The sequence below is a fragment of the Melospiza georgiana genome, chromosome 17 (genome assembly GCF_028018845.1).
Source record: "Melospiza georgiana isolate bMelGeo1 chromosome 17, bMelGeo1.pri, whole genome shotgun sequence".
In the NCBI taxonomy this organism is placed as follows: Eukaryota; Metazoa; Chordata; class Aves; order Passeriformes; family Passerellidae; genus Melospiza; species Melospiza georgiana.
In genome coordinates, this window is record NC_080446.1 from 2,297,893 (window position 1) to 2,322,902 (window position 25,010).

At 41.1% G+C, this 25,010-nt stretch overlaps 2 protein-coding genes across 2 annotated transcripts; one reads left to right on the top strand and one right to left on the bottom strand.

Annotated features, from left to right (window-relative positions):
* Positions 1 to 236: 236 nt before the first annotated feature.
* RTF2 (replication termination factor 2) lies at positions 237 to 24,978 on the top strand. Its single transcript, XM_058036289.1, has 9 exons — positions 237 to 317; positions 1,094 to 1,188; positions 1,996 to 2,089; positions 2,762 to 2,901; positions 4,016 to 4,094; positions 17,771 to 17,884; positions 21,340 to 21,397; positions 21,495 to 21,587; positions 23,425 to 24,978. Exons 1-9 carry the CDS (start codon positions 249 to 251, stop codon positions 23,604 to 23,606), a joined length of 924 nt encoding a protein of 307 aa, XP_057892272.1. The 5' UTR covers positions 237 to 248; the 3' UTR covers positions 23,607 to 24,978.
* Positions 6,564 to 14,054, bottom strand: LOC131090726 (beta-1,3-galactosyl-O-glycosyl-glycoprotein beta-1,6-N-acetylglucosaminyltransferase 7-like). The gene is made up of 6 exons (XM_058036288.1): positions 13,844 to 14,054; positions 11,070 to 11,376; positions 10,476 to 10,568; positions 8,768 to 9,798; positions 8,257 to 8,352; positions 6,564 to 7,523 (listed from the first exon to the last, which is right to left on the bottom strand). The coding sequence occupies exons 4-6, from the start codon at positions 9,741 to 9,743 to the stop codon at positions 7,297 to 7,299; spliced, it is 1,299 nt and encodes a 432-aa protein (XP_057892271.1). The 5' UTR covers positions 9,744 to 9,798; positions 10,476 to 10,568; positions 11,070 to 11,376; positions 13,844 to 14,054; the 3' UTR covers positions 6,564 to 7,296.
* Positions 24,979 to 25,010: the final 32 nt, after the last annotated feature.

Consider the following 25,010-nt stretch of genomic DNA (forward strand, 5'->3'; position numbering starts at 1 on the left):
GCGCTGGGAACACCTCTTCCCCCCCCCCCCCGCGCTGAGTTGGTACGTTCCGCACACCCCCGGTCCCGGCGCGATGGGCTCGCCCGCCTCGCCCCGCCCAGGCAGCAAGGCCACGCCCCCAGCCAGCCGTTGCTAAGCAACACTGAACGCTTCTAAGTGATCGTTGCTAGGCAATAGCGTCATCGGAGTGCGCCGGAAATGGATCGGCGTGCCCGGAAGTGCGCGAGGAAGGAGAACCCGGAAGCGCCATGGGATGCGATGGCGGCACCATCCCCAAGCGGCACGAGCTGGTCAAGGGGCCCCGCAAAGTCGAGAAGGTCCGGGGGGAGATATCCGTGAGGGCTGGGGGGCTGCGGGGACGGGGAGGCACAGGGGCCCCTGTGTTACTGTGGCGCTGGGGGCGGCTCAGGGCGGGGCCTGTGTGCTGTGGGGAGGGAATGGAGAATTCCTGAGGGAGCTGGGAAGGGAATGGAGAATTCCTGAGGGAGCTGGAAGGGAATGGAGAATCCCTGAGGAGTGGGGAGGGAATGGAGAATTCCTGAGGGAGCTGGGAAGGGAATGGAGAATCCCTGAGGAGTGGGAAGGGAATGGAGAATCCCTGAGGAGTGGGGAGGGAATGGAGAATCCCTGAGGAGTGGGAAGGGAATGGAGAATTCCTGAGGAGTGGGAAGGGAATGGAGAATTCCTGAGGAGTGGGGAGGGAATGGAGAATTCCTGAGGAGTGGGAAGGGGCTCACCTGGAGCACAGGAGGATCCCCAGGGATCTTTTCCCTCTCTGCAATTCCCTGCCAGGAGGGGACAGGAACAGGGACAGGGACAGGAGCAGAGGGAACGGCCTCAGGGCAGCTCAGGGTGGGCACAGCAGGAATTTCCCCATGGAAAGGGGGTCAGACAATGGAAATGCCCAGGGAGTGCTGGAGAACTGATCAGGAATTTCACCAACATCTTTGGCTGAAGTTATTTTATTAATTAACTCTGCACCAAGCAGGTTTGGTAAGAAACCTGGGGGTTGTTGAATGCTTCACGTATGAGCTGATTTTATGCTTAAATAATTTCCAGTTTTTTTAACTAATGAGTGTTTTTCTCCCTGCAGGTTGACAAAGTTGCTGAGTTGGTGGCCAGGTGGTTCTACTGTGCCCTGAGCCAGGAGAAGCTGCGCCGGCCCATCGTGGCCTGTGAGCTGGGCAGGTGGGAATGGGCCAGGGACTCCTCAGCAGTTAAAATAAAATTATAAATTCTAAATACAACACTAAATAGTGTAAAATTAATTCAAGTATATTATATATATAAATTTATTTTATATAAAAATCAATTTAAAATTATATTATTATTTTATTATATTTATATAATAATTTAGTTATTTATATTTATTTTTATTTATTTATATTTATAAATATATTTATTTATATATATAATTTATATTATATATTATTATATTATATTATTTAAAATCAATTAAAATTATAAATATTACTTATAACTGCAAAATTAAATAATTTAAAGTTAATAAAAATATATTAAAATAATTTTATGTAAAATATGAAATAAATTAAGATTATAAATATAAAGGTACAGATACAAAATTAAATTATATAAAATTAATTGAAATATATTGAGATCAAATTTAATGTAGTATATTAAATATTAATTATGGAATCGATTTTTTTATAATGTTATAGTAGTCTATTAAAATTAGATAAATATATAATAAATTATTTAAATATTTAATAATTTAATTTATTAATAATCGATTGAACTTATAAATATAAAATATTGACCACAAAATTAAGTGATATAAAATTAATTTAAATATATTAAAATAAAATCCCATGTATTATATTAAATACTAATTATATATTATATTATAGCATTATATTAAAATAGTAAAATTAATTAAAAATGAAAATATTAGAGCTATTAAAGTTATAAATATAAAATTATATCTATGAAACATTATGGCAACCCAGTATAACCACTGGGATTTTTATGTTGCAGGCTGTACAACAAAGATGCCATCATTGAATATTTGTTGGACAAATCCCCTGATAAAACCCCCATGGAATCTGCATCCCACATCAAGAGCATTAAGGTAAGCAGCTTGTGTTTAACTTTGTGAGAAGTTAAAACAAAATGTTAATTCATGAGTCCTGCTGTAACTATAGATTAATGTGTTCAAACAACAAAACACAATGGCAGAAATGTTAAGGATTGTTATCATGGTTCAAAAATCACAGGGAATAAAAGCTTAAGGTTTCACAGAATTCCCAAAATGACCAGGTTGGAAGAGACTTTCCAGATCATTGAGTCCTGTCCAGCCCCAACCTCTCAACTAAACCCTGGCACCCAGTGCCACATCCAGGCTTTGTTAAACACACCCAGGGATGTTTGATTCCCTGGGCAGCCATTCCAGAACTTTCTCACCTTTCTGGAAAAAAACCTTTTTCTAAAATCCAGCCTAAATTTCCCTTGGCACAGCTTGAGCTGGTTGTGTCAGTTCCTGGAGAAGGAGCCCAGCCCAGCTGAGCACAGGCACCTTTCAGGGGGGGTTTAAAGAGTGATGGGGGCACCCCTGAGTCTCCTTTTCTGCAGGCTGAGCACCCCCAGCTCCCTCAGGGTTCCTCTCAGGGTTTGTGCTCCCAGCCCCTCTCCAGCCCGTCCATGTCCTTCCCAGACTGAGGGCCCAGAGCTGGCACAGCACTCCAGCTGTGCCCCCAGCAGTGCCCTCCTGTTTCTGATGCAGGTTTGTGTTTTTCCTTTGCAGAACGTGACAGAGCTGCAGCTGGTGGATAACCCAGCCTGGGGTGGGGACAAGGAGAGCATCAAGGGGGACAAGTACGACGACCTGCAGGCTGCACGCTTCATCTGCCCCGTGGTGGGGCTGGAGATGAATGGAAGGCACAGGTCAGGGCTCTGCAGGCTGCACTCAGAGCAGGGAAACTGCCTGGAAATGGGAACCAGCAGCTAACCCAGGGCTGGTGGGGGGAATATCTGCCTGGCTGGCAGCTTTAAAGGTTGAACTTTCAGAGCTCAAGATGCTTCTGGGTGTTCTTTCATGGTATGTTTAAGAGGAAAGGTAAAAGTTCACCTTTTCCTGAATGAATTGAGATGTGTAATGAAGGAGAAAGGGCAGTGTTGGCAGAGGAAAATGCCTAAAGGTTGTTGGGGGCTGAAGCACAGGAGATGGGATGTGACCTCCCTTAGAGTCACACCAAGGAGTTGGAATCATGGATTGATTTGGGTTGGGAGGGACCTTAAAGCTCCTCCAGTGCCACCCCTGCCATGGCAGGGACACCTTCCACTGTCCCAGGGGGCTCCAGCCCATCCAGCCTGGCCTTGGCACTGCCAGGGATGCAGGGGCAGCCCCAGCTGCTCTGGGCAAGGATATTCCTGCCCAGTGTCCCATCCATCCCTGCCCCCTGGCAGTTTGAAGCCATTCCCTGTGTGCTGTCCCTCCATCCCTGTCCAAACCTCTCTCCATCTTTCCTGGGGCTCCTCCAGGCCCTGCAGGGCCACACTGAACTCAGCACAAACTTCTCCTGTGAACAATCACAGCTTTCCCAGCCTTTCCTCACATTCTGCCTCTCCCTGTGTCACATCAGACTGGAGATGGATTCTCTGTCCCAGCCCTGCAGTAAATCTGTATTTTACTGCTCTGGGGCAGGAAATTTCCTCACAGCCTGGTTTGGGCAGAGCAGCAACTTCTGTGTCACCTGAGGGATGACAAGAGGAGGAGTTCACAGCTTAATGGTTGCAAAGAATTTCTTCTCCAGAGAGGGATTAGCCAGGAGATACACAAGATAAAAAACCAAAATACCTATTGTGGTTTAATGTAGCCAGTATTTTTCATTCATTTTTTACATTGTGCAAATTAATAATAAATTAATTACCCACTTAGCTATGCTGGTAGTTTGATTAGGTGCAAGAACTTGTAACGAAGGTGGGCTGTGACCTGCTAGCACTGCACAGATTTCGCTTAATTCCCCAAAAATTATTGTGTGTTGTCTTTTGTTGGCAGGTTTTGCTTCCTGAGGAACTGTGGCTGTGTGTTCTCTGAGCGTGCTCTCAAGGAAATTAAAGCAGAAGTTTGTCACAAGGTGAGTTTTGCCAGCTGTGGAAGCAGCTGGGCCATGTGTGTGTTTATACAATTGCATTCACTGCTCTAAAAAGGGAGTTTTTAATCTCAGTATGCAAGTTGAAATGGAACTTGGGAAAGTTCTGTTCCATTATTGCCTTAAGTATTTCTACATGGACTTTTAAATTAAAAAAATATTCTAAATAATTATAAAAATCAGTATTTTTGTTCTCAGAGTTCAATTGTGCAGTTACTACTTTTTTCCCAATATTTGGTACTAATTTCAGTTTTTTTAAAGGGCGATTGGTTTGGTTTTGGGGGTTTTGTTTGGTAATTTTTTCTTCCTGAATGCACATTACTTGTGTTTTCTCAGTACCTGTTCTATGGTTAAACTGGTTGTATGTTCAGGTTATGTTTTGTATTTTTGAGGACATTGGGCATTGCTTTTTTTATTTTTGGGTGGGGCCAACTTTGTAGAATTCTCAGCAGTTCTGTAAATTATTGTAGAAAATACTGACCTAATTTCACATAGCTGATCTCATTGTACAGGTTTTTTTGTAGCTAAGGACAATGAGAAAATGAGCAAATACCCTTTTTTCCTATCACTGCTTTCATTATCAGCAAGATTGGGCAGTTATTTAATTTCTGTGGACACCCTGATATTGTATAAAACATGGAGTATATTTATATTAAACAAGATTTGGGAGAGAAACACTTTTGTCTTGGCAAATTGTTGAATTTTGTAAGGTTTAATCTCATATTGCTGCTTTCAGTGCTCATTTTGTTCTGTCCTAATGGCTTTGTTTCCTCTTGGCAGATATTCATTTATTTTTAATGAGGGTTTTTTTGTTTGCATCTAAATTTTTGTTGATGGATGGGTGTAACCAGAGCATAAAATGCAGGAGTGAGATGTTTTGCCCATGGTTTGGCCAGTCTGATAATTTTATAAAAACCAAATGAATCTCACATATTTTTTCCTGGCATTTTTTCAGTAATGAGTATTTAGCATGCAACTGGAAATTCTTCATAATATTCAGAAAGATTCTTCTAGAAATAATTGATAAAGAAGTTCCTGTGCATGTAAAATATGTTAGAAGTGTGTGGGGACAGGAACGAGGTTCTGGGATTGGTGCTGGAGTCCTTCTGGGGGTCACTTTGAGAGTTACATTCAACTTCCAAAAATGTAATCAAAGATTACATTTAAAATGTACTTTCTTGGATCACTCCAAAGTTTATTCTGGACTTGTTTTCACAGTCAAGTAAACACAAACTTGAACTGGTGCCCTAAATATTCAGCTCTGTGCCATACCAAACACTTAACCCCAGGTTTAATTTAGATATGAAGCTTTTCTGAATTTATGCCCATGGCTGTCAGATGCAGAGCTGGGTGTGCAGCAGTGGTTCCTGGGTCACTTTGGAACTTTCTGCTCCTAGGGCACCAAATTAACAAATATTTGCTGAGGTCTGATTGAGAAGCTCTTAATAACACAGAATTCATGTGTGAAGGTTTTCCATGTGTTTCAAGGTGATGTGGTCATGTAATCACAATAATGAGTTGAATACTATTTCTTATTACTTGAGAATGGTTTAATGATGATTTTCCTAAAATTTTGTTTCAAATCCAAAATCCTTTAAGCAAAGAAGGTCATGCTGCAAAGAAATTCCAAGTCATACCAAAATTGTATTTTCAGAGGCCTTTTTGTGCAGGTTTTTTGCCTGGTCCAGTTTCTGCAAAAGGAGCCCATGATACACAGTGCCTGGCTATTGAACTTTTCATTTTAATTCAATTTGCAAGTGATGCACAACAATTTTTCTGTGTGCTGGTGCCAGGGGTGAAAGCTGGAGACTGGATTTGCTGCACTGATGGCAATGAGGAACCTTCCATTCTCATTTTAAAAGACATCATGGAGTAGATAAATGTTGGCAGTGCCCCACAGTGGACTGGAGAGAAATTAATTATGAATATTGCTGTGATTAGTACATGCCAGACACCCATTAGCTTCAGTCATGGTTTGGAGAGAGACTCTCAACAAGCTCAGCATGAACATGTGCCTGGCTTTTATTTTCCTTTTCTTTTTTAGCTTTTTTTCCCTCCATAAAAAAACTATCTTCAGCAATATTTAGCCTCAGGATAAGTCCTGGATTATCCATGAAACCCAGCGCAGGCCTTTGGGTTGAGTTTGTAAATAAATAGGGACCAGCTGGCCTTTCTTTAGGTTAAAGTTCATTTGCAGAAATGATGTTTCCAATAAACTTGTGTGGGAAAATGAGGAGTAAAGTTCCAGCAATCTGGGAATAAGTTTGGAACAAGGAACTTGCATGTCCTGTTGTTGGGTCATTTGATTTTTTTGGGAATAGGCTCAATCAAAATAGGCCAGTTTTCTTGTAAAAACTCAGGGATGGTTTGGGTGCATATTGAAGATTGCATTGAAATGGCTCCATTTAAATTTTTATTATTTATTTATTTCATTTTTATTAATAATTTGCAGTTTTTAATCAAGTGAGTTGTCCAGGTGTTACTGCACTTGCTGCAGGCTCTTTGCTTCTCTCAGTCAGGTATACTGGGATGGAAAAACATTTGAAAAATGGCTTTTTGCTCAGTTTTCCTGTAATCCCTAGCCTCAAATCTTCCCTGTCTCCTTGCCCTAAACTCCTGCAGAGACTCAGAACAGAGACTTGGAGATAAACATGTGCTGCAGGATCCTTCTGTCATCAGGAGCAAAGCCTGGAAGGGCAGCAGTGATGTTGCCATGCTACAAAATGAAATTAGGGATGTGGCTGGCCATGGGAAACAAAAACAACCCCTCACCCCCCAGTGGCATGGGCTGTGTCACAAGCTGCTTGTCACTTATGTACAAGCTCTGAAATTTTAACATCAACTTCATTATTCAAAACATTTCACGAGACGTGCAGTGGCCAAGACTTTAATCTGTTATTTCTCCGTATTTTATCTTTGTTCAGTCACTGCTTCCATTTTATTATTTTCATGCTTTGGCTGTGAACATGAGGAATATTAATTTTCCAGCTGAACAAGTCACTTAATGAATTATGAACTTCCCCCTTTGAATTCAGGCACTCTTTGGGAACGAACCCATCGCTACCAGAATAAATAAACCCATTTATGTGCAGGACTGTGCTTTACCCTCGACGCACAGAGAAGCTGTGGCTGTGCACATCCACATTTCCTGCTGTCTGCTGCCCAGGGCGTGCTGTGAGGGGCTGCCTCACACATCCAGCTGCATGTTGAAGGGGCTGTGCTCCTGCAGGCGCCAGTGCTGCTCGATGGGCACCCGAGCCTGGCGCAGCGCCTTCAGCCGCAGCCGCCGCTCCAGGCACTCCAGGGCCAGCGGGTTGCTGCCAGCCTCAAACTTGTTGGCAAACAGGTGGGGGGACTCAATAATCCACTGCAGGTCCCCCAGGCCATAAATGCAGATGTCTCTGACGTAATGACCTGCAGAGATAAATTGGAGAGGTGTGGCAGCGGCGGGAAGATGAGCGGAAGCGTTTTTTAAAAAGCGTTTTTTTGGATTTCTCCATAGAAATGGAGCTGGAGGATAATGCCACAATTTATAAAGGCATTTAGAATGTTTATGTTTTACATAAATAGATGTTTGTTACCTCCAGCTGCTTCCCTGCCATGTTGCTCTGCTCAATAAAATCTTGTAGGTGGGCATCAGATGTTCTGAGCTCCTGCTGGGATTCCCTGCTCAATCACACCCGGGCTCAGCTTGCACACTTGGGGATTTTAATTATTTCTGCATGCTTTCCATGTGGCCAGCACTATTCTGTCCTATTGTTGCTCAAATTGAAGGGATTCAAGCCAATATTGATGAAAGTTCCTGACAAACATCCTTGTCAGGTAAAGCCCCTCCACTGAGACCTGATCAGTCAAATTAGTGCATTGGTAATTAGGGGCTGAAAGAAGGGTTGTCAGTGTATGGATACTGTGCTCATCTCAAAATATATAAAATATGCAACTAACATATATTAATATAACATTTATCTAAAATCTCTTCAATTGGATATAGTGCAGTAATTTATAGGGTGCCTTGTTTTATTTAACACTTCCAAAATCAATTATATATGACCACTGAGGCACATTTAACAGCTGCTTTAAATAATATGTAAACAATTAATGCTCACCAGTGAATGAAATTTAAGTTAATGATCAAAACTGACATTACCTTTGCAGCCTTTGTGTGAGAGCCCTTCTTGATCTTTCCATTTAATGGCTCTTAGGTCTCCGTCCCAGCCTGCATTGGGTGTAGCCCCTGGAGCATCTTTCAAAACAAAAGGCTCTGATAAGATTCTTTTCTACTTATTACAGGGAAAATTTTCACTGCTGGACACTTCTTAACTGCAGTCACATTAACTATTTATTTGCAGATATTTATGTCATAAGAACAGGTATCATTCTCAGTATTATTGCTTTTTAAAATTTCTTTAGAGCAAAAGCTTTCATGCAGCAAAAAACTTCTTTTTAACCAGCATGTTCCCAAATCCTGCTCTGCACTGCCATAGCCATTTCCGGCAATCAAGCTTTGTTTCTCAGCCACCAGAGATGACTTTTCTAAAGGGCAGCAGCAAAGCTGAAGAAATTATTTTATTGCTGCATTTCAGAGCTGTTCAGCTCCGAGCTCACAGCCTCTCCCTGCCCTGCTGGGTTTATTTGCAGCACAAATAGCCAACTCTTACCAGGTAATCGATTGAGGGTGACCCAGTAGTGCTCATCAGGGCTGTAGGTGTCCCTGGACCACTCCAGCAGAGCTTTAGCCCGGGCATCACTCAGGGTGAACTGCACAAAGGCCCTGCTGAGGATGTAATAGGCACTGCCAAAATAGATGGTGAGGTTGTGTGGGGGCTGAGCCTTCCTGACCTTTGCTGGGTACACGTAGGGCACTCCTGAGTGCACAAACTCCCTGTAGCTGACCTCTGTCCTGTGCTTCACATGCAGGGGCTGCACTATCCCAGGAGTGATGTTCTTACCATTCCACTTGGTTTTTATATATTCTATGATTTCTTTATTTGTTTTCAGGGGGTAATCTTGCCCACACAGATTAATAACATAATTCCACTGAACTTTGGAGTTAACGAGGTCTCTCATGCAATTAATGTCAGCTTGTAATCTTGAAAACCCTGCATAAACAACGTGTTCTCTTTTGGAGGAAATAAAAATATTTTCAAAGCAGTTAACAATGTTCTGTACAGCAGTTTTATAACTTCTGGGTGACTTTTCATCAATGTGGATGCAGTAAATATTCTGAGGCATATAAATAGCTCTTAGCAGCCTCACAAACATTTCCAGCTCCTTGTGAATTGTAATAATGTATGCCAAGGAGAAATTTCCTTCTTCCTCTGACAGTGGACTGGTGATAAAATGCAAAGTCTTCAGCAATGTGGAGCAGCTGCAGGAAGTCTGAATGCAGCTCAGGGCTTTGGGCTGGTAGGACTTCTGACAAAAGTTTCCAATTTTAGAGGCTGCAGGTTTCCCCACAAAAAGAGCAGAGCAAAGTTCATCGGGGTAAAAACCACACTCTGCCCTTTTGACCTGGAATTTCTGCTCATCTGACTCGTCATAAAGTGGAACCGTTAGGTAAATGAAGGTGTAGATGGACATACAGGCAGCAACACACACTAAAAATCTGGATTTCTTTGCATGAAGTGGGTTCATCTTTTACTTCCAGCTCCTGTCTTCTTATCATAGTCCAATTAAACATTCAGATCATCTGAAAGGAAAAGTGAGAAAGAGGGAAAGAACCTGTTTATTTTTTTAAAGAGATGCCACGTTTGTGCTGCATTTATAAATGTTGGGATTGCTACCAGGAGGAACTGTGTGTGCCCACTCAGCACTCAGCCCTGGGAATGCAGAGCCACAAGGCAGGAATTTTTTCTTTCCAGGACAAAATGATCTCAAAATGGTACAAAAGGACCCAAAATGGCTTTGAATTCTTCACTGCTTGACCAAGGTCTGAGCCCCTCAGGTGGGAGATCCCTGTGCTCAGAAGTGAGCTCTGAGTGCTCAGGAGCAGCTGCTGCTGAGATTTCCTCAAGGCCTGGGAAACTTGAAGTTCTGCCAGAGGATCAGAATTCAGTAAATTAAATCAACAGAAAATTTATTAAATAAACAGAAGGAAGAGGCTAAAACGTAATCCAGAAAATACACTGGGTTTTATCCTTATAAAGGCAGCTAATGTTTCTGACTCTGAGATTTTTATTTTTTTTTTCCTCTGACATCTTTGTATTTGAGCTTTGGAAAACTGAACAAGGGGACAACACTCATTTCTTATTTTTGGTATTTGTGCATACCCTGAGATAAGGACACAATGCCAGTACTGGCATTCTGAGATAACCAATTTGCAGCACTATTAGCACAGGAGTTTTTCCAATGTGGTTTTTTCCTTACCTTTGCCTCGTTGAACAGTCAGAAGAATGAGAGTGCAGCAGTCCTGAATCCCACAGAAATTACATGAAGTCTTTATTCTTGAAGCACAAAATTCTAGAGAAAGACACCAAGGAGAAGGTGCATCAATTCCCATTGAGCTCAATACTTAATTTTTCAAACGTTTTAAATTTATTTTAAAGGTAATTAATTTTCTCTTCTTTCATTCAATGATTTTTTAAACAAAATTTGCATGTCACCTTGAAATATTTTACATGTTGCAGCTGTCAAAATCATGAAGTATTTGGCTTTACACAGAAACAGAGAAAAATAGATTTTTATAAAGATAGCTTCATTAGAAGAATGCTGCTGTGGTTAGAAGGCTCGAGGTTTTCATTAGAAAGAAGTGGAAAATACTTTTTTTTAATAAAACATTCAGTATGTCCTTTAAAAGCTCGAAAATAAAGAGGGCATTGTAATTAAAGCACCAATGAGACATGAAATTCAAAAAGCATCAAGCAAACAAATTGAACCCAGGGAAGGGATCCTCCATATTCCCACATTTTTAAGATCTTGTTAAGCTGTTGGGAAGGAATGTATTTATCTTTTCCTCCTTACTGGTATGCCCTGGATTTCATGCTGGAATGGTGCCTCCTTCCCACTGACGTTCCAGAGAGCAGAGCTGCCCGTTAGGTGCAGGGCTCCTCCACCATCCTGGGATGCTCTTTAGGCAGCTCAAAGCAAAACAGGAGGCAGGCAGCTCCCAGGAGGGGATTTCAGCCTTGCAGCTCCTCAGGGATCCATTTACTGGGTAAACAACCTTGATGGGAGCCTTCCATCCATCCACCCGAGCAAAACGCTGCAGCAAATCAGGTCCGGGGCAACCTCTGGATGCTGTGCAGAAAGCAGGAGAGCAGGGATGCCACTGCAAGGGGAAAAGCAGCATTTCTGCATTAAAAAATGACATTAAATCCATTAATTTGATTTTCACAGAACCCTCTCTGTGCCAGAGCCCAGAGGGGTTTCTTGAGGACCATGATGTTCATACCCAGGGGCTGGATTTGGGGAAACACTGATTTCTGTGGAGCCCTAATTACCATCATTACACAATATTACTTAAACTTATGAAGAAGAAGGTAAAGAAGAATGTGAAGAAGGACTACCTTCTGCTCTAAAACTTCTATTTTGCTTTATATGTATATTACTACATTCTAAACCTTTAAATTTTAAGTTTTCTATTATGTGATATTGCACACTTCTATTCAAACGACACACTTAGAATCTTAGTTCTGTTATTTAATTTTGGAAGCTTTTTTATGGCTTCAGGTTAAATGTAGTGTTCTCTTGGGGGTTAGTGTCTGGTAGTACAAAAAGTTTAAAATTCTCAGCAGCTAGGGTTCTAACAGAGCTGGACTTGGGTAAACTCTTTATTCTGAGGGAATAATTGGCAGGAGGAACATTGAGATTCCTCTGAATTAGTGAATGTCATGAGATCTCTGTGGTGTCACAGGGAAGGTTCATTCTGAATATAAGAATTACACTAAAAACAGCAGGCAGATGTAAAAATATTTAGGATTTTATACCCAATTAAATATAAAATAACACCAAGATTGCGGGTTCATCACTGTACAGATCATTTACTTGGTGGTTGAACTCAGTGATCCTCGTGGGTCCCTTCCAACTTGGAATATTCTCTGAACCTGTCCAGAATGAGGGTGCTTGGGAGGTTTTTATCCTTAAATACATTTTGGACAGGTTGCAAAGTGTAATTCCAGAGAGCCAAGCTGTAAGCTGCTTGTTTCATACCCCTGAATTTTTATTACCCTGCAAGTAATAGCTTCTGGGGCTTTTCAGGCTGTTAAGTGCTTACCATGGATTTTTTCCTACTGGACTGTGTGACATCTAGAAACTGTATTTTTATGGCAGCATAAAAATACACAAACAGCCCATAATCAGGTAAGAGGCAGCAATTCCTCTCCAGTGTTAACATGTTTATGGGGGACTGCAAGAGCATTTGACATCTTTCAGCCTCGGGAGGATATTATGGAATGAAAGCTTTTTGGTACCAGACTTAGAGCTGGAATTGCAGCTGTCAGTGCCACTGGATATGAAATTTGTTGTTTAGCAGCATTCTCTCAGCCCTATCTGCTTGAAGGATTTTTATCCCAAATTTCCTGCTGCCCTTGAGGAGCAAGAGATCCTGTTGGGAATGTCCATGATGACCCTGCTGGGACTGTCTTGCCCTTGAGTCTCATTATGTAAGAGTGCCATGACAAGGATTTTCTGTTAGCAGAATGTCTCTGAAACTCAGCATTTCCTACCTTGTGCACAGGTTTTCTGAATCTAGAGTTGTATGAATTTTTAAAACTCCTGCAAGTAGTGTGTGACATTCTTGGAATAACAGAAAAAACAGCAGAGATTTCCAAGCACCTTTGTGGATGCTTTTAAGGACATGGCTTTACAGAAAATTGCTGTAAGCCTAAGATACTCCATCTCAATTAACAAAGTAAACTCTAGAGGAAAGGGGAATTATGATGATGACTGGAAAAGGCTGTGAAATGGAGACCCCATTAGCACACACTGTGCCTTTTGTGGTAACAACTGCATTTGCTTTTTGCCATTGCATTTAGGACTGCATCACTGCACCCTGAAACATTCTGGTTTCTCTGTGCTCTTTGCTTTTGCCTAACATTAAAGTTTAGATCAAGTTTGCTTCGTATGACCTTGTAATTTAGGGAGACAAATGACTTGGGAATGCTTCATCTACTAATGAAAGCTGAAAAAGCATTAAATACTGCATTAAATACTTATTTCAACTTTTTTACAGCTGATTTTTTTTGTTTGAAAGGTATTTACACAGGTATTAATGTAGACATTTTATAAACAAGAGAAGACTAATTCAATCCTTTTAAAAATGTTAAAATCAGTTCTTTTAAACGTTTTTCCCATTGCTTTTTGTTTAAAAGGGGGTCAGAACATGGAGTCTGCTTCTGGACTTTGAGATGCATGAGTAAAAACAGTTCTCCATCAAACCCAGTTATTTAAATAATTATTTAAAAACACTCCGTAATTTGCATATACAGCCAATTTATGAAGTTTTAGTGTTTGTCTTTGCTATTTTTCCTCTTTTCCTGTTACGTTTTTTTCCCCTTGTGTATTTGACCTCACAGTAATTTAAAACAAAAACAATGCAAGCTACTTAAACCCTTAAGTTCTAGAGCTGTAAAAATAGTAAGTTGCATAAATACTGTGATTTTTAGAATACAATTAGCACTAATGACCTCCATCCTTCGTAAAGAAGGAAAGGAAGCGTAAAGCTTGGCGCAGCGTTTTCTCAGTAAAATGACCACTTTACATAAGGAAAAAGCGAGAAGAAAGAGATGCAGCCTTACCTGGTCCAGGAGACGGCAGCATAATAATAATTATAATAATAAAAAAGATGATTTGGGGGCTCATTGTCCTTCAGCAGGGCAATTAACCATTAACGGAGCGCTCCATCCCGCAGTGCTGTCCGGGAACGCTGCTGCCTTCCCGCACAACAGCCGGAACCGGGCTGGGAGTATTGCCCGGGGCTGGGAATGTTATCCAGGAGCTGGGAATATCGCCCGGGGCTGGGAATATCACCCAGGGCTGGGAATATCACCCAGGAGCAGGAACAACGCCGTGTGTGCCCCCTTGTCCCACCTGAGCCCCCCGAGCTGCGGCTGCAGCACTGGCAGCTGCCTCCTCCTCTTCCTCCTCCTCCTCCTCCTCCCCCTGCCCTTAACTCTTCGCCTGCCGAAACTTTCCGGTTCTGCTGCCTGGCATTCGCAGGGGCTGGCGGCTGAAAAGAGAATAAATCTCCTTGAAAAGGATCTCTGGTGAAAAGAGAAATATCTCCTGGAAGCACAGACCTCACTTGGGAGAAGCGGCTTAGCGGGAGTTAGAAAGAATTAAAGTGTAAGTCAGCAAAAGAATTCAGCGTGAGTGCCTCTTATAAATGTAACAGCCTCTGCAAAACGGGGATCAAGCCCTGAGATAAGAAAAAAAGGGTTTGGATGGAACTGCTGGCCCTTGTGCAGACCCTGGTGGGTCAGGAGATAAGGAGGAGGTTTAGGTGTGAGTGCTGTGGCTGAATGCTTCTGTCAGCAAAGGACCAGCCCTGCTGGGCCAGGAAAATGAGAAGAGCTGATACAAAAGGCTAGAAAAATAGATTGGTAATGGATAGGAGGCAGAAGGACATAATAATTATAAATCACAGAATGTAAATAAACAGAATGTAAGTGTTGTAGCAGTAAAGTGAGGTGTGTGTGATAAATGTGTGTGATAGAGCCGTGTGCCATGCTTGGAACACTCAGATAAAGAAACCACAAGTTCTGTAAGACCCCAGCCCTTCAAACTCTAATTTTTAGATTAGCAAACAAACAAGGGCAGACCCCCGAATTGTGAAATTTCAAAAGTTTGTGTAAAATGAACCCCAGGCAGAAATGCAGTAGGAGGTGTTGACCCTATGTGTTCTCTGGTGCCAGAAAGGTGTGGAGCAGATTTCTTTGAACCATCCTTCACACACACACAGTTTGCTGTTACAGCCTTTTAAAGGTTCTTTAATAAGTGGAAAGTTGAGCTTAAATGTGCTGGGATTGGGAGGAAACATTCTGATAAAAATAGCATGTTGGTCTGAAATAAACAGAGAAAACCTCGAAGTTCAGGCACAGCTGCAGGTGTGACAGGTACAAAATTATCACTGATTTTAAGATAAACTCTGTAAAATGAGGATTTCTCTTGAGCTGGTTTTGAAGTAAATGCTGCAGCTCCTGAGTGGAAGTTCACATTCTGTGAATGACTAAGTGGGAAATTTCCACTGCTCCCAACTTGTCCTTTGCTCCCTGACCCATTGCATGTCTGGCTTAGGTGACATTTAAAAAAAAAACATGTTCAGCAAATCTTACGCTCCTGAACTTTTAATGGCTAAACCTCTGGAAATTTCTCTCTCTTAAAACAAGTTTCAGTTAAATGTGGCAAGCAAGAATAATTTTTAATACATGAGCTTGTGTGGCTGGGAGATGAACAGTGAGATGATCAATCCTCCTCCTAAATGTCCCCGTTTGAAGAGGGACACTCAGGTTGTGGGCATCCATGTCCCATGTCCTGGTGGGAATTTTGCATTTCCTGGTAATGGTTATGTTCAGGAGAACTGCAGGAATTCACTGTTAAAATGTGGGAAAGAGCCTTTAGGTTTCTCTGAAGACACCAGGCTGTAACACTGGTGTAAATATTTAGGTACGAAAACATATTTGTTTTTTTATTTGTGTTTTTATCTGTTTTTTTATCTGTTGCTTATTTGTGTTACATTAAGACTGGAGTAGTCATGTACAGAACTGCATTTTAGATGCCATAAAAAAATAAATGTGTCCATGTAGTTTACAGCAAGAAATAATGTACAACTCTTGTCTTAGGCGGCTGAAACTGTAAACTCTAGAATTCAGAAAGTCATCTTAAATTAAGAGTTCATTAGTACTTTAAAAATCTTGTATTTTATACTTTAATGTAATTTAGGAATGTCCACTATTCAAGGTGCTAAAAACTCAGCAAGTACCTTCATCTATATTTAAATGCCCAAGATAAACAAGGCACAGCAGAGGAGACCCTGTGATATCATAAAAGAAACATCTGCCCCAAGACCTTAATTAATTAATGTGAAGGAAGAAACGTCTGAATTTGCAGAACTGAAACTTCTTTCTGCTTTTTATCTCATTAAGATGTTTGGAAGGGTATGGTCTCTGACATAATCCAATGTTGTCATGGCAAATTTTTTTTTTTCAGGGAATGGAAAGAACACTGTCCTCATTTCCTTGTTTCTTGTAAATACTTTTCAGTTTTGAACAATTCAGCCTGTGTTTTCCAGAAGGGAACCTGAATTTGGTTGCTCTTTTAAAAATGCAACATTTAATGGAATTAGTCTGCTGACAAAATATGTTTGAAAAATGCTGTGTTAGGAAACCACCCTAGAAAAGGAATTTGTGGGGCTTCTTTAGAGCCAAGTCAGCTGCCAGCTCCTGTCACAGAATGAAGACTGAAATTCTCGATTTTGACTTTCAATTTCGTCAATTCTTGATTTGACTTTCAATTTTGACAATCAATTTCTTGATTTTGGACTGAAATTCTTGATTTTTTTTCTTCTCACTCCCAAGTGTGAGATCACCCCAGGCTGGGATTTCTCCTTGAGCAGAAATGGAGAAATGTGAGCGACTCCCCCATTTCCTGGGTGTGACTTTTCCTCTTCCTGCCTGCTGTGCCTCTCTCTAACCCTGGTTCTCCTCTCAGTCTCAGGTTCGTGTTTGAAGCTGTGCTCAGCACTTGAGCAAAGTCCTGCCCACATGTCCTTTCATTTGTTTAATTCCTCCTGCAAATACAGGAGTAACCTTTCTAAACCTTCATTTAGAAAAAGGAGAGTAATGGCAGAGGTAGGATTATAAATTAATCTTGCAGATTAATAGAAAGCATTTAACAAGATAACAAAAAAAAAACAAAACCCAAAACCAACCAACCAAGCAAAAAAACAAAAACCCAAAAACAAACAAACAACCCCAAAAAACCAACCAAAAAAAAACCCCAAAACAAAAACAAATAAACAAAAAAAAAGGCAAATTGAGATCTTAGACAAGAAAACATCATGGTCAATGGGCTGGTACATCAAATTATTGCAAATGTGCACAGGAAAACATTTGTGCCTTCAACCATGAAACATGTGGAGGTACACAGAGCACATTACAGCCATTATCCAGATTAATTTATGAAAGTAGTTGGAAACTTGGGAGTGTTTGATAAATCAGATAAGGGTATGGTCTCTGTGATACAATCCAGCGAGGCAGCAAGGCAAGGGTAATGAATTATTCTGCCTTTATGACTCCTTTTTATTCCCACAGTAAAATTAAAACAACCAAACAAACCCAAATAAAAAACCCTTCATGTTTTTCTGTCTACCAGTTGAAGAGAAAAATTTGCTGTCTGTTCCACATGTGGAGGAATAACACCTTTGCTCCCATCAGTTGTTGTTTCTTATCTCACTAAGGTGAAAGACACATTCAAGAGCAGAATGGCATCCAGGTCTTAATCAGATACACTCATAACTGAAAATCAGAAGGTACTTTTGGGTTTTAGCTGTGGGGCTCAGTAAATTGAGTCGATATTAATTAGGAATACTTTCAAGTACATCTGTGCCAGTAAAACAAGGAAACCATGAAAAGAAAATACACAAATAAAATAATTAGTTCAGACTGTTGTTTATAGGAGACAGAAAAAGAAACATGTGATTTTGTCCTTTCTTTTCTTTCATGAAGTGTGGTGTTCCCTTTCAAGAGGAAGATGTGATTGTCCTTAATGGTAATAAAGAGGATGTGGAAATACTGAAGAAAAGGATGGAGGAAAGAAGACTTAAAAGTAAATTGGAAAAGGTGAGATTTTTATACATAATTTATTATTATTTATTATCTAATTAGATTTATATATTTTATATAATTGCATTTATTGTATAATTATAATTTATTATAAAATGAAAAGAATTCTTGTCTGCAGTGAATCTGCTCTTAGATTTGCTGATCTTTATAAAGATGGAGGACTTTACTCCATGAGCTGTGCTGTATTCAGACACTACTTTGGAAAGCAATGGGGTTTCTTGTGTGTATTTGGCCAATAACATCTCAAAGTTGTACATCCTAAACTTTCTCCTGACCAGCAGGAAGTGCCTTGTGCACTCAAAAGGGCTAAAATGGAACAATATTTTGTGGTTTTCTTGAAATGAATTCATTCTAGTAATGAGCTACATCATCCCTGTATTTCTTGTGGCGGTTCCTGATGACAGCATCAGTTTTTTGATCTTATAAAATAAGATGGTTTTTATTGGCCTCTGTCAGAACCAGGATGTTGGGGTCTGTGCATTCCTGGGCTGGTGCTGTAAGAGTGTGGAAATTGAGGATGTTTTGTGGTTCTCAGAGTCCTCAGCAATCACTGCTGCCCTAATTCCCACCGTGCTGTTCATGCCTTTGCATTTTGCTGCCTGCCCAGGTAAAATGCAGTGGAAATGAAATCCTTCAGCTCTGCCCTGTGAGCTGGGAGCTGTTCTGTGCTTGTCAGTGGCACTTCTGCATTTGGGGATTTGTCAGCACTGCTGTTTTCCCTGAACTCCCTGGACCATGCCAGAGCAAGCAAACCTTTGGTGCTGACTCAGTTCAGGGTGCTCAGGCTTAGCTGGATCTCAGGAACATAAATCATAAATCATAAATCTGATGCTTTCAGCCTCTGAGACTTGAGATGGAGGTTTCATCCCTTGATTTTGCCATGCAAATATTTCCCTGGTTTGTTTTCAAACAAATGCTTGTTTACTTGCTGGGGAGCATATGATTCCTCCTCATCACAGGGGCTGTATTCATCTGTGCCAGTGCAGCATCTCTGGGCCTGGGCAATACATCAAAAGGATGCTTTTCCATAAAAATCCTGCTGCTCTGCTTCCTGTTTTTCACAGTCTCTGCATCTCATGTCTGATGACTTCTGGCATAAAAGTGATAATCTCATGGTGTCTGTTCAGAGGGTTTTTTCTTTTTTTTCCCCCTCAGTGCTTGGTAGTTAAAAGTTTGGGGTGAAAATCAATTTATAATTTGCTGCTAGACTGTTGCAGATCTCAGCAGATGAGTGAGTGGTTGGTGGCACTCGGTTTTCTTTAGGAACAGGGCCCTAACAAAGCGCCTGTAGCTTTGGAGCAAATAATATTGAATAATCTGGGAGGTGATGCTGCTCACAATTTCTGCCCAGCAAAGTGCCTGAGTGTGCAGGGCAGCTGTGGCTTTAGGGTGACAGCACAAAGGACACCGTGCCCTGCTCCTGGGGCTCTGTGTGCCCTGGAGGAACATGCAAATGGGATTTGTTTGGTTGGTGGAGAATTACAGGACAGGATTTGCAAATCTCCCAGCCTCAGGTGGTGACCTTGGTGCCCCAGCTGGTCCCTGCAGCTGGAACCAGCTCTGCTGTCCCTGCACTTCTGAGCCTGGGAGCCCCAGTGCCCGTGGCAGCACAATTCCCACTGTCCTGGTGCTGTTATCCAGATCCCTTCCCTTCCCTTCCCTTCCCTTCCCTTCCCTTCCCTTCCCTTCCCTTCCCTTCCCTTCCCTTCCCTTCCCTTCCCTTCCCTTCCCTTCCCTTCCCTTCCCTTCCCTTCCCTTCCCTTCCCTTCCCTTCCCTTCCCTTCCCTTCCCTTCCCTTCCCTTCCCTTCCCTTCCCTTCCCTTCCCTTCCCTTCCCTTCCCTTCCCTTCCCTTCCCTTCCCTTCCCTTCCCTTCCCTTCCCTGTTTTTGGGGCAGGAAGCACAAACCCCTTTTCTTTATCCCCATGAGACAAAGCCTCAGGAAGATGCAGCTGGGATCAGGATAAAAATGATTCCAGCTCAGCTGTCACTGTGCCCATACTGAAATCTCTCCAGTCCGTGTTCTGCATGGTGAATTTATGCATCCATGGAGTTACAAACATCTGGGAAATGACTTTTCTTGGTGAATCCACCCTAGAAAAAGTGGGAGTCCCCTGCACTGTGCCCGTGTTCACAGGGGTTTTTGGATGAGGGAAGAGATGAGGATCTGACTCCATGTTTCAGAAGGCTGATTTATTATTTTATGACATAAATTACATTAAAACTATACTAAAGGAATAGAAGAAAAGGTTTCATCAGAAGGCTGGCTAAGAATAGAATAGCAAAGAATGATAACAAAGGTTTGTGGCTTGGCTCTCTGTCCAACCCAGCTGACTGTAATTGACCATTAATTAGAAACATCCAACATGAGACCAATCCCAGATGCACCTGTTGCATTCCACAGCAGCAGATAATCAATGTTCACATTTTGTTCCTGAGGCCTCTCAGGAACAAATCCTTTCCTAAGGAAAGGATTTTTCATGAGAAGATGTCTGTGGCATGTCACTGGGGTTTCCCAGGAGCCTGGAGGGCAGAGTGGACAGGACTGCTCTGTCTGGGGAAGGTTGGCTGGGATGAGCTTTGGGGTCCTGCCCACCCCAAGCGTTCCTGGAGCTGCCCCCAGCCCAGCCCTGATCCTCTGCCACCCCCTCCTGGGGCAGCCTTGCAGCAGCATTGGCTGTGGCATTTGCTCCTCTGCTCCACAGCAGGGGCTCTCCTGAGCTTTAGAACAGAATTAAATATATTTATTTTCTTTGAGTTTGTACAGCTGTCTTACAACATGTTCACAATTCAGAATGTGTCCAGTGAGAATAATGCTAATGACTGTTATAATGCATCTTTTTATGTAATCAAAGCCAGTAATGGGATTCTTCTTGTTTTTTCTGTTTCTTAATCTGTACAAACATAAATTAATTCGGAAAATCTGCTGCACAGATGCTTTTTAAATAGTTAGATTAACTATTTGCATCTTTTCTTCCCAAACAATCCTGCAGCAGAGGGTTCAGTTATTGGCAGGTGCCCAGGAGGAATTTTTTATGGACTAAACAAAATTGAGTGAATACAAGATTCCAGATTCTTCTGACATTTTTATTGAAAAACATCTTTATTTATTACAATTAATTGTGTCTTATTAATGTTGTGCAATTTATTGTGCTGTTGGGTGGGTTCTGATGATCATTTAATGAAATAACACACCCCCCTTTTCAAAGTATGCAACCCAAAATATTAAATCCAGACAAATCCAATTTTGTCCTGCATAGTTTTCTTTAATGTAACTGCAGGGTTCTCAAGATTATTATTTTTTCCATGTAGAAATAATACAAAAAATGTGGAAGTAAGAGTTCTACTGGGTAAGAAATAAAAATGTTGTGAATTCAATTGTGTGTGTATCAAATATGAATTGGGAGTTTTATCTCCTTTCAGTCTGTACAGATTTCTGCTTGTGTTGTTTCAGAAATCAAAGAAAGGCAAGACAGCAGCAGCAGCAGCTTCTCAGCAAGAGCCCTCTGCAGGTAATATTCTCAAATTCTGTCTCACCTTCCGAGTCCTGAAGCTGTCAGGATTTCATTTTTCTGGTTTTTTTTTTTTTAATTTATACATTTTTTTTAGATTCTCCAGGTCCTTCAAAAGCTAAGAGTGGAAAGGATTGTATCAATTCCAGCTCTGGGGAAAGCAGGCAGATAATCTTCACCAAAAGTTCAGGTTGGTGATTAATCCTGATGTGAAAATGGGGCCAGATTTGCTTGTTTATGTCATTCTAATATTGCTTTAAGTTGGGAACTTGACTTAATGAAATTAGAAATTCTTATTTACACACTCTTGGGTTTGCTGTGTCTGTTTTCCTGGCTGTGATGTAGTGGGGGAGAATTTGCAGTTTTCTGATGTACAGTTGATCAAAATCTATGGTATGCAATTTATTTGAATGAATTTTGTTAAAAACCCTGATTATTTAACTTCTAATCCTCTGTTTTACCTGCTGATTTGCTGTGGGACCTTGGGAACACTGGAATAGAACTTCAGGATGAACTGATGAACCTACAGCAGCCTAAAATCCAAAGAGTGGTGCCTTCTCTTTATTTAATATTTATTTATTCTGCTGTTTAATGTCCCCAGACTGATATTTTCAAACAGAATAGGTACATCTTTAAAGTCTGAGGTTTCTGTGGGAAGAATTAAACCCTGCACCTTAAAAAATCAGAATAATTGGAAGAATCTGAGAATGATGATCTGCAGATAAACTGGGAGAAGCTGAAATTCCATCAGCAATGCCTGACCTGCCCTCTACTGTCTGCTTTTATACAGGAGAGACTTGTAAAAATATTTCATCCCAGCTGATGAGAATTGCTCCTGGATGTTGTAATTTTAATAATATTAATGAATTTTTTATTTTCTGAGGGTGTAAAAAAAAAAAAAAGTGCTTTTTGAAACTGTTTCTGTTGGGATTGCACACTCGGTTCTGTCAGGATTTGGGGTGGCACACACAATTCTGTGAGGATTTGGCATAGCACTCACAAAACTGTGAGGATTTGGGGTTGCACACACAATTTTGGAGTTGCACACTCAATTCTGTGAGGATTTAGGGTTGCACACAAAATTTTGGGGTTACACACAATTCTGTGAGGATTTAGGGTTGCATACCCAATTCTGTGAGAATTTGGGTTGCACACACAATTCTTTGAGGATTTGAGGTGGCACAACAAATTCTGTGAGGATTTGGGGTTGCACATCCAATTCTGTGAGGATATGAGGTGGCACACACAATTTTGGGGTTGCACACCCAATTCTGTGAGGATTTGGGGTTGCACACCCAATTCTGTGAGCATTTGGGGTTGCACACCCAATTCTGTGAGCATTTGGGATTAATTCTGTGAGGATTTAGGGTTGCACACCCAATTCTTGGGAACCCCTGTGCCTTACTTTGACTCAGGATGTTGAATTTCTGCATTCATTTCTCTGCACCAGAGACTTGGCTTTTTCAAACACCATCCATTCAACTTGGGAGATGAAATAGTAAAAAAAAAAAAAAGGATTTTTATGTAGCAGGAGATAAAATACACTGAGAGAAATGGTCTGAGGAGCAGAAGATGGGCATTTCCCCACTGCAGACATCTCCTGATGCTGAGCATTGTTGTTGGCCATAACTTTGCAGAGAATGAAGAGAGCAGAGGGGTTCCCTGGGGAAAGGTGTGGCACAAGCTCAATTTTTGGCATTTGGGAGCTGATTTCCAAACAGTTCTGCAGGCTGTGGGGGCTTTCATGTTGCTAAACACCAGAGCTCATCAGGCATTTTTCACTTGGAGGAATAAATGTTGTCAGTTCTGAATTGCAGTGCAAGAGATTTGCGGAATTCCTCTCTCAAATTTCTAAATCTATTTTGAGTGTGAATTCTAAAAGCTGTTGCATCCAGTTATGGGAAATATTTATGAGAGAGCTGAAAAATGCATATATTTAAATTTTCAAACACTGTTTTTCATCTTTATTGAACCACCTTTGTCCATTGCAAGCTGTCATGCTTCATTGTGTTCCTTTTTCCCCTCAGAGAATGGAAACCCAGCAGTCCCAGGAAAAGTCAGTAAAGCTTCCAGCAGCACCAAGAGATCCATTGCAGACAGCGAGGACAAGTCTGAGGCTTACAAATCTATTTTTACAACTCACAGCTCAGCGAAGCGTTCCAAGGAGGAGTGTTCCAACTGGGTTACTCACACAGCTTACTATTTCTGAAACAATGGGGAGCACCCTGGCTCCTTCCCTCCTTCCCCATGGCTCCCTCTGTGCAGAACTTTTGTGCTACAATTCCTCTTTGTGAGTTGGTTACAAACCTGGCCATAGCTGGAGAACCTGTGTCTGCAGCTGCAGCTTCTGGTGAATATAAGCAGACCAGCAGAATCCATGTTGTAGCAGCAGATTTCATTCTGAAATGTTGGAATTTTTGCACAAAAATTCTCCTTTTCTCCTCCCAGCTGGATGTTATCCTCACAGTGTCCTCAGGAGGAGGAGAGGAGAAGTTCCTGCTCTCCTCCTCTGTTGATTTGTGCCACAAAATAATTGTGTAATTACAGCTTTCAGTGTATTACTACAGAATTCAAGCCCTCTGTAACTTTCTGACAGCAAAAATAGAAATAATGTCGTTAATATTGTTAGTTTTTTTTTGTCAAGCCAACTGGGCCCTCAGTAGAACTTTATATTTCTAAAAGCTTCTGCAGATTTTTTCAAATAATTTACCTTTGACAGAGTAGATGAGAGCACAGTCATGAAAATGTTTGTGCAACACCCTTGTCCACTTTGTTGTAGCCTGTTTCTAGCAGCAGAATATTCCCTTGCTAATGTCTGAATCCCATAATACCCACATGGAATGACCAGAGGGAAGGCTGGAACTTCTTCACTTTCCTCTCTCCCTCTTTTAAAATTGAAATCTGCTTTTCTAATCCTGGCACAAAGTAACCAGAATAGAAATGCAGAAAGTAGGAGGCTTTAAAAACCACTGCATGGTGTTACCTTGTTACCTTTGTGTGTGAAAATGATTAATTATCTTTGTAATATAATTTTAAAAGTGTCCCCGTGTATAATTGGCAGTAGTTACCTGGAGATTCAAATGCTCTGTTGATATTTGCATAGGTGGTCTCCATGATTCAAACAGCTTGAATGAAACTGCTGGGATTTTGTTATTATTTTGATAGGTATAATTAAAAATTGGTTTGCTGCAGAGTTTCTATGGGGGTAATAAGAATTTTTTGTTTCCCAGAGATGTGAGCACATCAAACAGTTTGAGGTTTGCTGGAGCTTCCAGGAAGCACTCAGGCACATTTTGTATGCATGGCTGGGGATCAGCTTTGTTCTTGTTCTGTATTCTTTTCATTATGGTCCTTTATTATTTGTTGCTTACAGATAATGAAATTTCTGCACTAAAGGTGTCCCACAGTAGGGTTTTTATTTGCAGTTTAATTCTGTTTGACAGCACATGTTAAAATCCTATTTGTGTTTTATAGGACTGCACTTTTCTTTTACTTCCAGCAGTTATAAATCCTAAAGGGAATTAGTTTAATGCTTTTGATGTAGTTAATACTTTGCTAAAAATACACAGAGAAACATAATATTCAGTTTATTTGTCTTTGTTAGTGATAAATC

What these genes read in the sequence shown, in the direction of transcription:
- RTF2 (XM_058036289.1), top strand. Translation starts at nt 249, where the DNA reads ATGGGATGCGATGGCGGCACCATCCCCAAGCGGCACGAGCTGGTCAAG. An exon ending in GGCCCCGCAAAGTCGAGAAG is followed by an intron (nt 318 to 1,093) that starts GTCCGGGGGGAG and finishes TTCTCCCTGCAG; the next exon opens with GTTGACAAAGTTGCTGAGTT. An exon ending in TTAAAAGTAAATTGGAAAAG is followed by an intron (nt 17,885 to 21,339) that starts GTGAGATTTTTA and finishes GTGTTGTTTCAG; the next exon opens with AAATCAAAGAAAGGCAAGAC.
- LOC131090726 (XM_058036288.1), bottom strand. Translation starts at nt 9,743, where the DNA reads ATGAACCCACTTCATGCAAAGAAATCCAGATTTTTAGTGTGTGTTGCT. An exon ending in CACCCTCAATCGATTACCTG is followed by an intron (nt 8,353 to 8,767) that starts GTAAGAGTTGGC and finishes TTGTTTTGAAAG; the next exon opens with ATGCTCCAGGGGCTACACCC. An exon ending in CTCACACAAAGGCTGCAAAG is followed by an intron (nt 7,524 to 8,256) that starts GTAATGTCAGTT and finishes TTATCTCTGCAG; the next exon opens with GTCATTACGTCAGAGACATC.